Below are 12,490 nucleotides of genomic sequence, written 5' to 3' on the forward strand. Positions count from 1 at the left end.
CTATGGGATTCATCAATCATGTTCAAACAAGGAATGAACTTGAGTAGACCAGATGACCGGAACGATCCGTCAATTAACACTTCGGAGAGCATCCATTTCATTATTTTGCATTGAATACAATTACTCACAGTCTCTTTATCTTGAAATTGCAAAATACCACTTTTGCTGTCAGGTGGATGCACATGAATAACCATTACATCACAGATGCTCATCCAAGTGAATTTAAAAATCAACATGCCTGCTGGTAGAATGACCTTTTTCTGCTTATGCACAAAGTGGAACTCCAAACTGGCTCAATAGCCCAATGAGTTCACTGGTCTCTATGGATCCCACGGTGGTGAATGAACTACTCGCTTCGCAAGTTGTCATCGGTTTATAGATGGCGCTATTTATCCTTTCGAGCTCGTGGCTCATGAAATGACGTGCTCGTGGCCCCTCTTCAATAACAAGTTCTTGGACTGTTTGACCATGATGAAAAATATCAGCAAGCACCAACTGAAACCAATACACAAACATTCACAGATATATCAAGAGCAAATCAATCATTTAGAAAGATGAATGAAATCTAATGAACCATGTATTATACCATATACAATGACTCTTGAGCTACAATGTATATAACTTGAGGGATGTATGTCTCGTGGGCTGTATGACTCGTGGACAGTATGACTCGTGGGCTGTATGACTAGTGGGTGTCGAGCTCGTGGTGTGCATCCTTTTTTTTGGAGGGGGGGGGGGGGAGGGGGTAAAGATATTATTGCTGTCTCAGTTTGAGGTTTGCAAGCGCCAGACGTGCACGCGATGTATCTTCATACTTACACCGAGCATGAACTGCGAGGTACTTCTGCGTGCCAGGACATGGGTCGCCAAACATTCTGCTTGAAGCGGATACCCGGCAAGAGTTCTTTCCCTGGCAGATCGACTTTACTTTGCTGAGGGTGCGGACTGAAGATCTGCACGAAGAGCTCTTCGTCACTTGTGCACACCAATCCTTTCTCCGGCGTTCGTAAACAGCGGTCCGAATCTGCAGCTTTCGTCCTGCTGGGCAGCGAAGATTGAGGACTCTATTCTGACAGGCATATCTCTTCAGCGGCGTTCCGGGAGGCACGCACGTGTACCTAACGACTAGGTACTTCGACGTTCCGCTGCAGGGGTCTCCACCGAAGAAGCTGTTGGTTGCCGGAACGGTGCACCTCGATTTACCTTCGCAAGCATTGGAGACAACGGACTTCGCGTTGACTATGGTGTTACAGTTCTTCCTGTCCCTGGATGTGCCCCCACAGGGCTTTCTGCTAAGTCTTCCGTAATTGGCGTAGAGAATATCGATGTTAAATGGGCCCTCTCGTGTGGGATTACAGCGCAGATTGAGGTTCTTACCGTGACAAACGTGGGCAACTGTGATCAAATGATTAAAAGTGATCAGACAGTGCGTCAAACTTTGCTCAGAACTGAAAGATAAAACAAAACAGCAAGTACGCTCATGTAATTCTATTACGCAATCGCTGATACACACTCAAGTTATTGCAAAAACAACAAAATGCACACTCACGTAATGTCTAATTTTATAGAAAACTTTCACATTAGTGGCAAAAATATAAATAGAAATGTTGAAATACTTTTATTTTGTTATTATAGATCAAGGTGGATATTTTTTCTTACTCGAAGCACAAAACAATAGATACAAGTATTACAATGCAAATGTTTAAGAGCGAAATGTTAAGCCATAGTGTCCGCATTTAAAATTGTTCACAGGGGGTCATCCCATTTGTCTGACACTCACGAGTCATACACACTGAGTTCTGTGGTCATACAGCCCACGAGTTCGACATTGATAACAGGCCCACGAGTCATACAGCTCACGAGTCATACAGCCCACGTGTTTGACACTAGGTATAAACAGCCCAAGAGTTCGACAGCTACAACACGGGGCTTAATGTGTCGGTCTCGTGGGCCTTGTGAGCTTAGTGACGAACTAATGGGCTGTATGACTAGTGAGCTGTATAACCATGAAGCTACTTGTAGCTTCATGGTATAACTCACGGCTGTATGACTTGTGAGCTGTATGACTCGTGGACTGTATGACTAGTGAACTGTATGACTCGTGGGTGTCGGTCTCGTGACGTGCACCCTTTCACAGGGTATTTAGAGTTGGCATTCAGATGTTCGACACTGCAGAACACATCCCTTGGCGTCACCGGTAATCCGAAACAAAATAGGCTGGGGGAAGGGGGGAGGGGAGGAGGAGGTGTAGGGAGGGCGGACGGGGAGGAAGGGAGGTATATAATACTCCCCTAGAAATAAAAAATGTCTACCACTTGGTAATTGTAGGACTTCCATAAAATTGTAAATTGACTCCCAGTGTTCATGTTACGCATTTTATATCGACATTCATGATTGAAAGCCCATCAAAATCACCGCTTTCCCACTAGAGTATTCATAAATCTTCACTGCCCATTTCCTATACTTTGACTTCAAATTAATAAGAATGAGTATGTGTCCTCGCTTCGAAAGAGATTGCATTCGCTAAATTATCGATCAGAAATACGATTTTGATATCTATATTATTGTTTGAACCAGTTGGGGAGTTGAAGAGTGATGGTGTCGACCATGTCAACAATAATTAAAGACTATTCCTGAAGGTCGTACTGTGCTCCACTTCAATTTGTCAACTCGAAAATGGAGTGAAACCGCATTATAAATCTCGTTGAACTTTCATATCAAATATTGATATCAATTGGCGGCCTCTTCAAGTACACATGTCTATTGTGAGAGATACACACAGGCAGCGGTATTGGTTTCACTTACGCCTTGACCTTTGACATGTAACCTCCCGGCAAATGCCGATAAGGAGGCAGACCAACAACAGCTTCCCCCTCATCCTGGTACGATTTCTAGAAGAAGAAGAAGAAGAAGAAGAAGAAGAAAACACTTAAATGATCATGACTACTTTCAAAAGACAAAATCAGACATGTAAAAACAAAATCACACGTGTGATTGAATGATGAAAGGAACGTATTGGTTTTGTTTGAATTAGGTTAGATTGATCATGGCATTAGCATGGCATGTGAAATCATCTTGCATTCACCTTTCGGTTAATGAAGTAATAAGTGGTAGTTACAGTTGCAATTTAATATCGACGTCAAGGGTAAGTCATGCTCTCTCCTATCTCCTTTCGTTGACGAAAGACTTACCATTATGACGTAGACCTTTCGGAATCTATGACATGCGCAGTTCAGTTCTCAAAGTTTAAAGGACAAGTTCAGCCAAACATATACGTGCATGAAATGAATGCAGCAATATTAGCAGAACGTATGGTTGCACAGTCCATTTTTTTTTTTGGCTTACCTTTCCAAGTTCTAATGGTCACTTTAAAGGTAGCAGATGTAAGCGATAGTGCTGTTAGAATTTTCATTATTGGCTCCCATCAGAATTTGGTATTGTATAGGTTAACCCCAAATATACATGTGGATTGAGTGAATGCAACAATATTAGTAGAACACATCAGTGGAAGTTTGAAGAAGTTCGGGCAATCGGTTGAAAAGTCATGATTTTTTTTTTTAATTTGGTGACGAAACCACTGGATCATAAGACTACTACAGATAATGACATCACATATGGACTACCATATAAAGAAAGTATAAAGACAATTCCACAAAATATGATTTCGTATGAAACGTACACATTCCCTGAACTTGTTACTGACATAAATTATGTCAAGGGTAATATCATTCCTCCCTGCCGCAAGAGGTAAGTCTTGTGCTCTTTCGTTATGCTAGAAAAGTGATATTGTATTTTCTTTACATTTTCTTTATAATTATGGTAGTCCAAATGTGATGTCATGATCCGTAGGAGTCTCCTGATCAATTCAATTCAATTCAAAGTTTATTTCATTTTTCGACAAAACATATAAGTTACACTTCTTTTGACAACAGAGAATAAGGAAAACAGAACATTATGTATTGAAAAAAAAGTAAAACAATTGAGGAGGACCTTATAGTAATTATACATTGTAGTAAAAAAAAACAGAAGTGATCGAAATAAAGTACATGTATAACTTTGCTTAAAGTGCGAAAAATGGAGAGACCCACTAAAAAGACAGAGATTGTAGAATGTGGGCCCCTCTGGAATAATAACATCAATGGAAAGATTAATTGAAGCATCATAAATACAAAAGGAGAGGAGAAAAAAGAGGAAGAAGTCTGGAAGCCCACTGAGAACTAGATTCACAGATAAATACACTTACTATCATAGACGAGGACAAGACTAGACAACAAAACAGCTGCTGGAGAAAAAGCTGTACGGGACAAAACGGGATGGACAAGACTAACAGACGCGAACAAACATGAAACAAGACTAGACAGCAAAACAACTTCTGAAGAAAAGGCTGTACGGGACAAAACGGAATAGAAACGATGGACAAATAGAAGACAAAATAGCAAACGAAAATGCACAACAGAGACAGCGATCTTCGACAGAAACGTATCAAGAGAAACAGATAATGGTTGTGGAGGGGAAAACGTGATTGTAGCGTCTGAATGGAGAAAAGTAAGGAAAGGAAGGGACGTGAGAACAGGACAGACATTCATGTCTTTGACTCTTTTGGCGAAAGCGTAGAAAGCAGCAGACATCCAAAAGATTATTTATTCTTCAAAGAGGAAAAAGTAAGTCTGTATGTAAGAAAGAAGGCCAAATGGCTAGTTGTGTCCTGCAAAGTCATACGACTGCAATAGAAAGGACTTCAGTCTTCTCTTGAAAGAATGTATGGATGGGGCGTTTTTTATATCATGATTCAGAGAATTCCAATAATTTGGGCCGATATAAATAAGTGTATTTTTAGCAAGAATCGTGCGTAAGAGGGGTAAATGAAATTCATTGGAACGCCTAGTGGGATATTCATGAAATGATTGGTTTTTTAGGAACATGGAATTAAAAATAGATGGAAGCAAATTGTTACAATACTTGTACATAAATTGGCCTAAATTATACAAAAATAAATCTTTAATTTTTAAGAGCTTATTAGAAGTAAACAACGTGTTTGTATGAGAACGTACAGGGGAATGGCAGATAATGCGGAGGGCTTTCTTTTGCAAGAGGGACACTCTTTCAAGTAAATTCTGATGCGTGTTGCCCCATACTAAAATTCCATAATTCAAATGAGGCAATATTAACGACGAATATAACATACGTAATGTTTTTTGTGGAATATGAAATTTCAATCTATTAATAACACCTGTATTACGCGATATCATATTACAAATATTATCAACATGTGATTTCCAGGAAAGTTTATCATCTACAATGACCCCCAAGAATTTAATATTTGATACTCTTTGTAGATGAAAATCATCTAAAACTATATTTGTGTTTAAATAATCAACAGTATTGCTGAAAATCATATATTTCGTTTTTTGAGCATTAAGTGATTACTTATTAGCTCTGACCCAATTTGTCACTTTATTCAATTCAATGTTAATTTTGTGAACAAGAATATCAATATCATTATGGGCAAATAAATACGTTTGTATCATCTGCAAAATGAATAAAAGAGAGATCATCAGATACACGACAAAAATCATTGATATAAATAATGAACAATAACGGCCCTAAAAGACTTCCCTGTGGGACGCCACATTTGACAAATAACTCTTGAACCACTCCAAGGCCTTCCCACGTACTCTCTAATGCGATAATTTATAAAGTAAAATGTCATGATTGATGGTGTCGAAGGCCTTGGAGAAGTCCAAGAAAATACTAACTAAATGAGAATGATTATCAATGGCATGAACTACTCTATCAACGAAATATAAAAGAGCATGCGAAGTACTATGTTTCTCACGAAAACCAAACTGATAGTTCGTAAAAACTTCATGTACCTTCAAAAAATTGCTCATTCTCTTATAAATAAGTTTTTCTAAAACCTTAGACAGTGAAGACAATAATGAAATTGGGCGATAATCACTGACTTCAAGTTTATCACCTTTCTTAGATATTGGTATTACTTTAGCCAATTTCATTTTATCCGGAAACACACCGTTGAGGATTGACAAATTAAATATATGAACAAGTGGATCAGCAATCGAGGAAAAAATCATAACACCCTTAAGTATGAAATTATCTATATCATCATAACCAGAACTTCGTTTGTTCTCAAAACAGGAAACTATATCAATAATTTCAAATCTATTAGTTGGTGTAAAAAATATGGAATCAGAGTTGCGCTGACCTAAAAATTCAGTAAAATGAGTTTCTGTTGGAGGAATAGTTTGAGCATAATTTTCACCTATTTTTGAAAACTAGGAATTAAAAATATTTGCAATATGAAGAGAATCATTAATCAATTCATCATTCACTTTAATTTTCTCAATGTCAGAGTGTTTACTAGGAACACTCATGGCCTGTTTCAGATTTTTTAAAGTATTTTTCATATCAAACCTATATCTCGAGAATTGTTTGAAGTAATATCTTTTCTTTTCAGAACGTAAAATCATTGTCAAAGTATTTTTGTATGAAGTATATCTATTTTTCGATCGCTCAGTTTTTTCCAACTTATACTTATAATACAAACGATTTTTCCTATTAATTGAACGAAGGATTGATTTTGAGATCCAAGGTAACCTGGGTGTATCTTATAATCTGTTCTATTTTTTTTTTGTTTTGGAATTACATCATCTAAATGATGATTAAATATTTCCATGAAATTATGAAAAGATATATTGATATCATCGCTACCAAACACTCCTGACCAGTCAGCATTCTCGAGAGCCACATCAAAACTAGCTAGCTTTTCGGGTGAAACTCTACGACTAAACAAAGGAAATGACAGAGGTTTAATATTGGATGATGTTTTAAGAGTAAAATAAGTCATTATTGGAAAATGATCAGTCATATCTGAAAGAATTATGAAAGAATCGGGGAGGGGTAAAATATTACAAAAGAAGTTGTCAATGAGGGTGGCAGAACGATCTGTAATACGTGTGGGTTTGGAGATAAGCGGGAGAAAGGATGAGGATAGAAGTGTGTGAATAAAATCACTAGAGATATTGTCATGCTCAGACTTCAGCAAATCAATATTAAAATCGCCGAGCTGTGTCGTCACCAAAAGTAAAAAAAAAAATCATAACTTTTGAACGGATTGCCCGATTTTCCTCAAACTTTCACTGATGCATTCTACGACTATTGCTCCATTCACTCAATCCACAGGTATTTTGGGTGTTAGCAAATGTTGATAGTAAATATCTGCATTTAATTCTTAAGCACATTTTAACATCATCCCAGACAAAAATAAAATATAGTGGGGAAATTTTGCACCAAAATTTTGAAGTGAAGGGAGGGGGGGGGGGGGGAGAGAAGCACTCTCTTCTCCGCAAGAAGATTACAAAATTCAAGTCTGTGCTTGTCGACCAAATTATCTTATTCCTGGGGAATATTCTACATACTAATCTGTCATGGATTAGAACGTACTTTTTCCGAGTCAAAAACATTGACCCAATGATACAAACAAAAGATCCTGAAAATGAATAAACGTGCCCTTACCTTATGGTTGGAAGATCTCACTAGGACTTAGGTAAGGAGAGAGAATAGTAAAAATTCGAAAGAACTGTGAGTATTTATAGCATTGAAGAATATTGCTACTATAGAGGTCGCATACCACTAACGGGATAAGATCACATTAGCTGAAAATCGGTCACCATGCTTTTTTATTCTTGAATGATATATTCATATGAGAGGAAACAAAATCAAAGCATGAAGGTTGTATAATAGCTTAAATACGCCCACCGTATAGTTCTTTCGGCGAACGGTACCTGACAAAGAGGATTGTCTTAAAATCTCCAAGGCCGACTTTTATTTCTTGATACATTTCTCCGAGAGGACAGAGATGATATCTTGAAAAGATCACAATGTTGCCTAAAAAAAAAAAGAAGGTTGTTGAAGGTTGAAGGTTGTGATCATTGTTGGACTGTCTTCTGGATAGAGACGCTGCTGCTATTTTGTACGGACATTCATGGAATTACAGGTTCAGAAGGTTGAGAATATTTAAGCCAAGGAAAAGAGACTGAGACTATGTACGTAACATGTCTATGTTTGCTTTAAAAAAACAACAACAAATAATCAATTCAATTGCAAAAAAGAGAATTGTTGATTGTACTATTCCTTTGGAGAGGTATCGTTATGATATCCAGACAGACAGTCAATGATTTCTTTTTATGTCTCATTGTGTGCTAACAGACTGTTAAACGTATTTGTCTGTTTGTTTATCTGTTTAACTTTTTGGATTAATGTGTGTTGGGACTTTTGTTGTGATCAAATGTGTCGAGATTATCAGTAATCTTTAAAGGAATGAAAAGGAGTGAAATTCCACTGGTCGTAAAGATAGAATGGTAGGAATTTATAGTCTTCTGTTACATTTTCATAAAGTTGGTATTTCCAAGGAGATAAGAGAGTTTCTCGTACCTCCTCGGTATTACACTTTGCATATGTTCGGCAAGCCTTTCTGTAGCTATCAATTTATATCATTTTATTAAATCGAAATAAATTAAAGGGATGGTACAGTATTGGTGGATGGAGATGAGAATTAAGCTTTTAACTTTTTGAGAGATACCAAGAAAACGCTTATGAAATAGTACAGAGCATACCATTTTAAGAGGAATTCAAAATTTATTTGATGAAAATCGGGTTTGGAATGACTGAAACATCGAAAAACAAAGTAGAACAAAGCGATCGTAATAAAAGGTGGGTCCCACAGTCTATTAGAATCGCTCTGTTTTGGATATCTCAGCCATTTCAAAACCAATTTTCATCTAATAAATCAACAATAAATCATGGAATTACATGCTCTTTCATATTTCATTAGAGGTTTCTCATTATCTCACAAAAAATGTTCGAAACCTGAAATCAGGTCTCAACCAAAACTATACGATCCCTTTAAGAATCAAATCAATATGATTTATATTTCCAGAGAGACATTACTGATGACGATACATTTATTTTTACAAGACACAGTCACACAGACCGGGGAGTTGGAAGGAGAGGGGTAGGGATATCGACACTTTTCTTTGCTGTTATCGTTGGCGGTATCTCATAAAGGAAAGGTTACATTGTTTGAGAATTTTTTTTACTCATTCTAATGTATTCTGGGTTACTTTTCCAATCCACGATGGTTCGTTCCATGCAGATACAAAGTTAATGTTGTCGTTGTTGCTTTAGATATCTTTTCATTAAAAAAGTAACTGAGACGGAGCAAGAAAACAAAAACAAAAACAAAATATAAGGCTTGAATTAGCAAGGAAAGAGAAGAAATGCATGATAACCTCAGCTATCCTTGGGTAATGCATTTTCATATCATTGATGAGCCAATTATGTGAGTGAGCCTTGAAGCTAATGCTTATCAAAGGAATAGGGCCGACACGTAAACAGTGTAATCGCATGATCGACAAAGCATATCAGTAGATATATAAATACATATATATATATATATATATGCGTGTGTGTGTGTATTTGTGTTTGTGTGGTGTGTGGTGTATGTGTGTGTATGTGTGTGTGTATGGGTGTGTGTGGTGTGTGTGTGTGTGCGTCTGTCTGTGTCTATGTCTGTGTCTGTGTAATGCCCCAGTCATACTGTGCATTACGATGGATTACGTCCGCCGCGGATAGATACGAATGAGTGGACGCAGGGGGACGCAGCGTGGACGCAGGCATCCGCAGGGACGTATGTAGACGTAACTGTCCGTAACTCATCCGTAAAGAAACGCAAAATTACGTCGCCGAACCTGCGAAATTTTGAAATGTTCAAAATTTCGCAGAGGGACGCCACGGACGCAAACTTACGCAAGTAACCGTAACCAAAAGTAACTATCCGTACCTGAACGTAACTACCCGTGGCTTGGACGCAGATCATCCGCAAAAAAATTACCTTCCGTCCGTTTGCGTTCGCTTACGTGCACCGTAAGTATCCGAAATTAACCGCAAGTTAACGTATCACAACAGTTTCGACGGCTTACGGATATTTACGGACAGCTACGGATGTTGCGGACAATTACGTCCTTCGACGTTTTCCATTTTCCACTCGCATGGGAACACAGAGACTCGTAGGAAGGCACACTACTCATGTTGCCAAGCTGCAGCGCCTTTACCTGAAGGAATGCTAAAACACAGTCGGAGCGGTGGAGAGGCAGAACTGCATGGTCAAATTATGAAATTTCTCCCACAATTAATGGTCATTTTAAGTGGCACCCATGTGCATATACCATGTATACTCATGACATCGGTTGACTCTTGGTGCTGAACCTTTTTTCTTGTACTCTTCGAATGTATAATTTTCGAAAAAAGCAATATTTTGGGTAGGGGATGGGGTGATAGCATTTTATTCACTTTTCTGGCCGGGGAAGGTGTGGGACAGGGGCAACTATATAAAATGAGAACGAATTTAGTATTTCTCTATAGTCTTACCCATGCACTTTACGCTCCATCGAATGTGTATTACATTTTTTTGTATAATTATAGTAATAATAATAATAATAATGATAAAGGACATTCATATTGCGCAGCTACTATAATAATATACTCTACACTGCGCATTACAAAATGACATGCATACAAGAAATTGAAACAGAAAATACATTACTTCAAGAGATGACTTGATATCGTACTTGGGTGTGGGAGGGGTGTTTGAAAGTTTTGATGTCTTTTTTTCTGTAAATTTAATAAGCATTGCTTTATCATATCTCCTTAACATAACCAAGTAAGTCATGAATATCGCTGAACAACGACAGGGTAACCACAGTTTGTCTATTCCATGACTACAAGTAATATTTTCTTACTCTAATGTTTAACTTTTCGATCTATATTGTATTTCATTTGTGGCATAGTGATGTTATATGTGACCCTGCACCACAAAACACACAAAAAGTCGCCACACATGAAATTTTAGTTGAGAGCATATTCTGAAAGAGCAGACTTTAAGCTTTAAAATGATGTATTACTCAAATCAAATGGACTCTCCTGACCTATCCAAATAGTGGAAAGAATGCACACACTCAGAAAAAGTGTAAACTGAGAAAAGAGGCTCTGAAGTACAGTGTCTATTCAAGCGCTTAATCTTTATCAAGCTGTACTGGTTGTGCGATGAATGGGATAAAAAAATAGGATGGAAACCACCGGAGTAACAACAATGAGGGGATTATCAGATTAAACTGAAATTTTAAAAAATTAAAATATAACAATAATAATAATGATAATAATAATAATAATGATAATAATAATAATAATAATAATGATAATAATAATAATAATAATAATGATAATGATAATAATAATAATAATAATAATAATAATAATAATAAGGCCTTATTTACCCAGGGTAGCCAAGTCAAGATCGGCTCTGTTGACCCATTTCACCTATTTTCAGTCCTCACACAAAATCAGTGTGTGCAACTTTTTGTTCGTTTTGTGATGCACGGTCACATATATTCTTTACATTTATGACGTTTATTCATGTTTGAATTGCACAAACAAAATTCAAACTTAAAGTTCAAAATTTCATATATCTCTTATTACTGTAAAGCAGATTAAAGGATTACGATTTTTCACAACTTGTACGTAATTCAATTTCAGTTTTCCCCAGTGTACAATGTGAGACAGTCCAAAATGTGATAACCTTGCTGTCATAATACACTGACTTAGCAGGAATCGTAAGAGAAAACCAAATTGTCCATGATTATCAATAACAATCTGTAACTATCCGTAACTATCCGAAAATATCCGCAACTCTCCGCAAGTGTTCAGAACTATTATGTGCCAATTCGTAAGAATATCCGCAAGTGGACGCAAGTATTCGCATCTGGTCGTATCTGTCCGTATCGCCCGCATTTTTTGCCCGCACGTTTTGTACAATTTTCTGGTGACGGCAAAGGATCCGCGGGGGTCCGCGGAAAAAAATGACTTTTTTGGACGTAACGCCGGACGCAGAGCATTATGTGACTGGGGCTATACTATTATGTGTGTGTGAGGAGGTTGTGATGAAATTCAGACACGCCAAATCAAAGTGTGTTCAGTTCACATATTATTTCTTTGAAAGCTACGTAACGAGATGTCGAAAACCTTCTATTGTTCCTACAGTGGGCTTTACTTTAACTCTTTGTTTAGATCGAAAATGTTTACTACGTTTTCACTATAGTTCTGGACTATATTTGCTGATCATAGAATGGGGGCGCCATTTTACTTTTTATAGGTTGCGCGTAATCTAAAAAGCTCCTAAGTTGCAGCACGACGCAGGGAGAGGAGAGAACGTATACGCAATCGTCGTCAAGCGTCCGCGCCGCAAGTCTACAGTTCCCTACAAACAGAGTAATAGAGACAGAGCAGGAAATAACAATAAAGCCTTGAAATACCAAGGAAAGAGAAGAAATGAAGGAAAATCTCGTCTATCCTTCGTTAATGCATTCGCATTATTATTTATAGGCTCATTTTGTGATTGGGCCTTGTATAGGTAATG

At 37.5% G+C, this 12,490-nt stretch overlaps 1 protein-coding gene across 1 annotated transcript; it reads right to left on the reverse strand.

Annotated features, from left to right (window-relative positions):
- Window positions 1-754: 754 nt before the first annotated feature.
- LOC139711179 (L-rhamnose-binding lectin CSL3-like) lies at window positions 755-2,878 on the reverse strand. The gene is made up of 2 exons (XM_071623094.1): window positions 2,806-2,878; window positions 755-1,395 (listed from the first exon to the last, which is right to left on the reverse strand). The coding sequence occupies exons 1-2, from the start codon at window positions 2,876-2,878 to the stop codon at window positions 755-757; spliced, it is 714 nt and encodes a 237-aa protein (XP_071479195.1).
- Window positions 2,879-12,490: the final 9,612 nt, after the last annotated feature.

The sequence above is a fragment of the Diadema antillarum genome, unplaced genomic scaffold, assembly GCF_040938485.1.
Source record: "Diadema antillarum isolate AM-2024a unplaced genomic scaffold, OU_Dant_1.0 seq00001621_RagTag, whole genome shotgun sequence".
Taxonomy (NCBI): domain Eukaryota; kingdom Metazoa; phylum Echinodermata; class Echinoidea; order Diadematoida; family Diadematidae; genus Diadema; species Diadema antillarum.

What these genes read in the sequence shown, in the direction of transcription:
- LOC139711179 (XM_071623094.1), bottom strand. Translation starts at nt 2,878, where the DNA reads ATGAGGGGGAAGCTGTTGTTGGTCTGCCTCCTTATCGGCATTTGCCGG. An exon ending in TACATGTCAAAGGTCAAGGC is followed by an intron (nt 1,396 to 2,805) that starts GTAAGTGAAACC and finishes ATTTGATCACAG; the next exon opens with TTGCCCACGTTTGTCACGGT.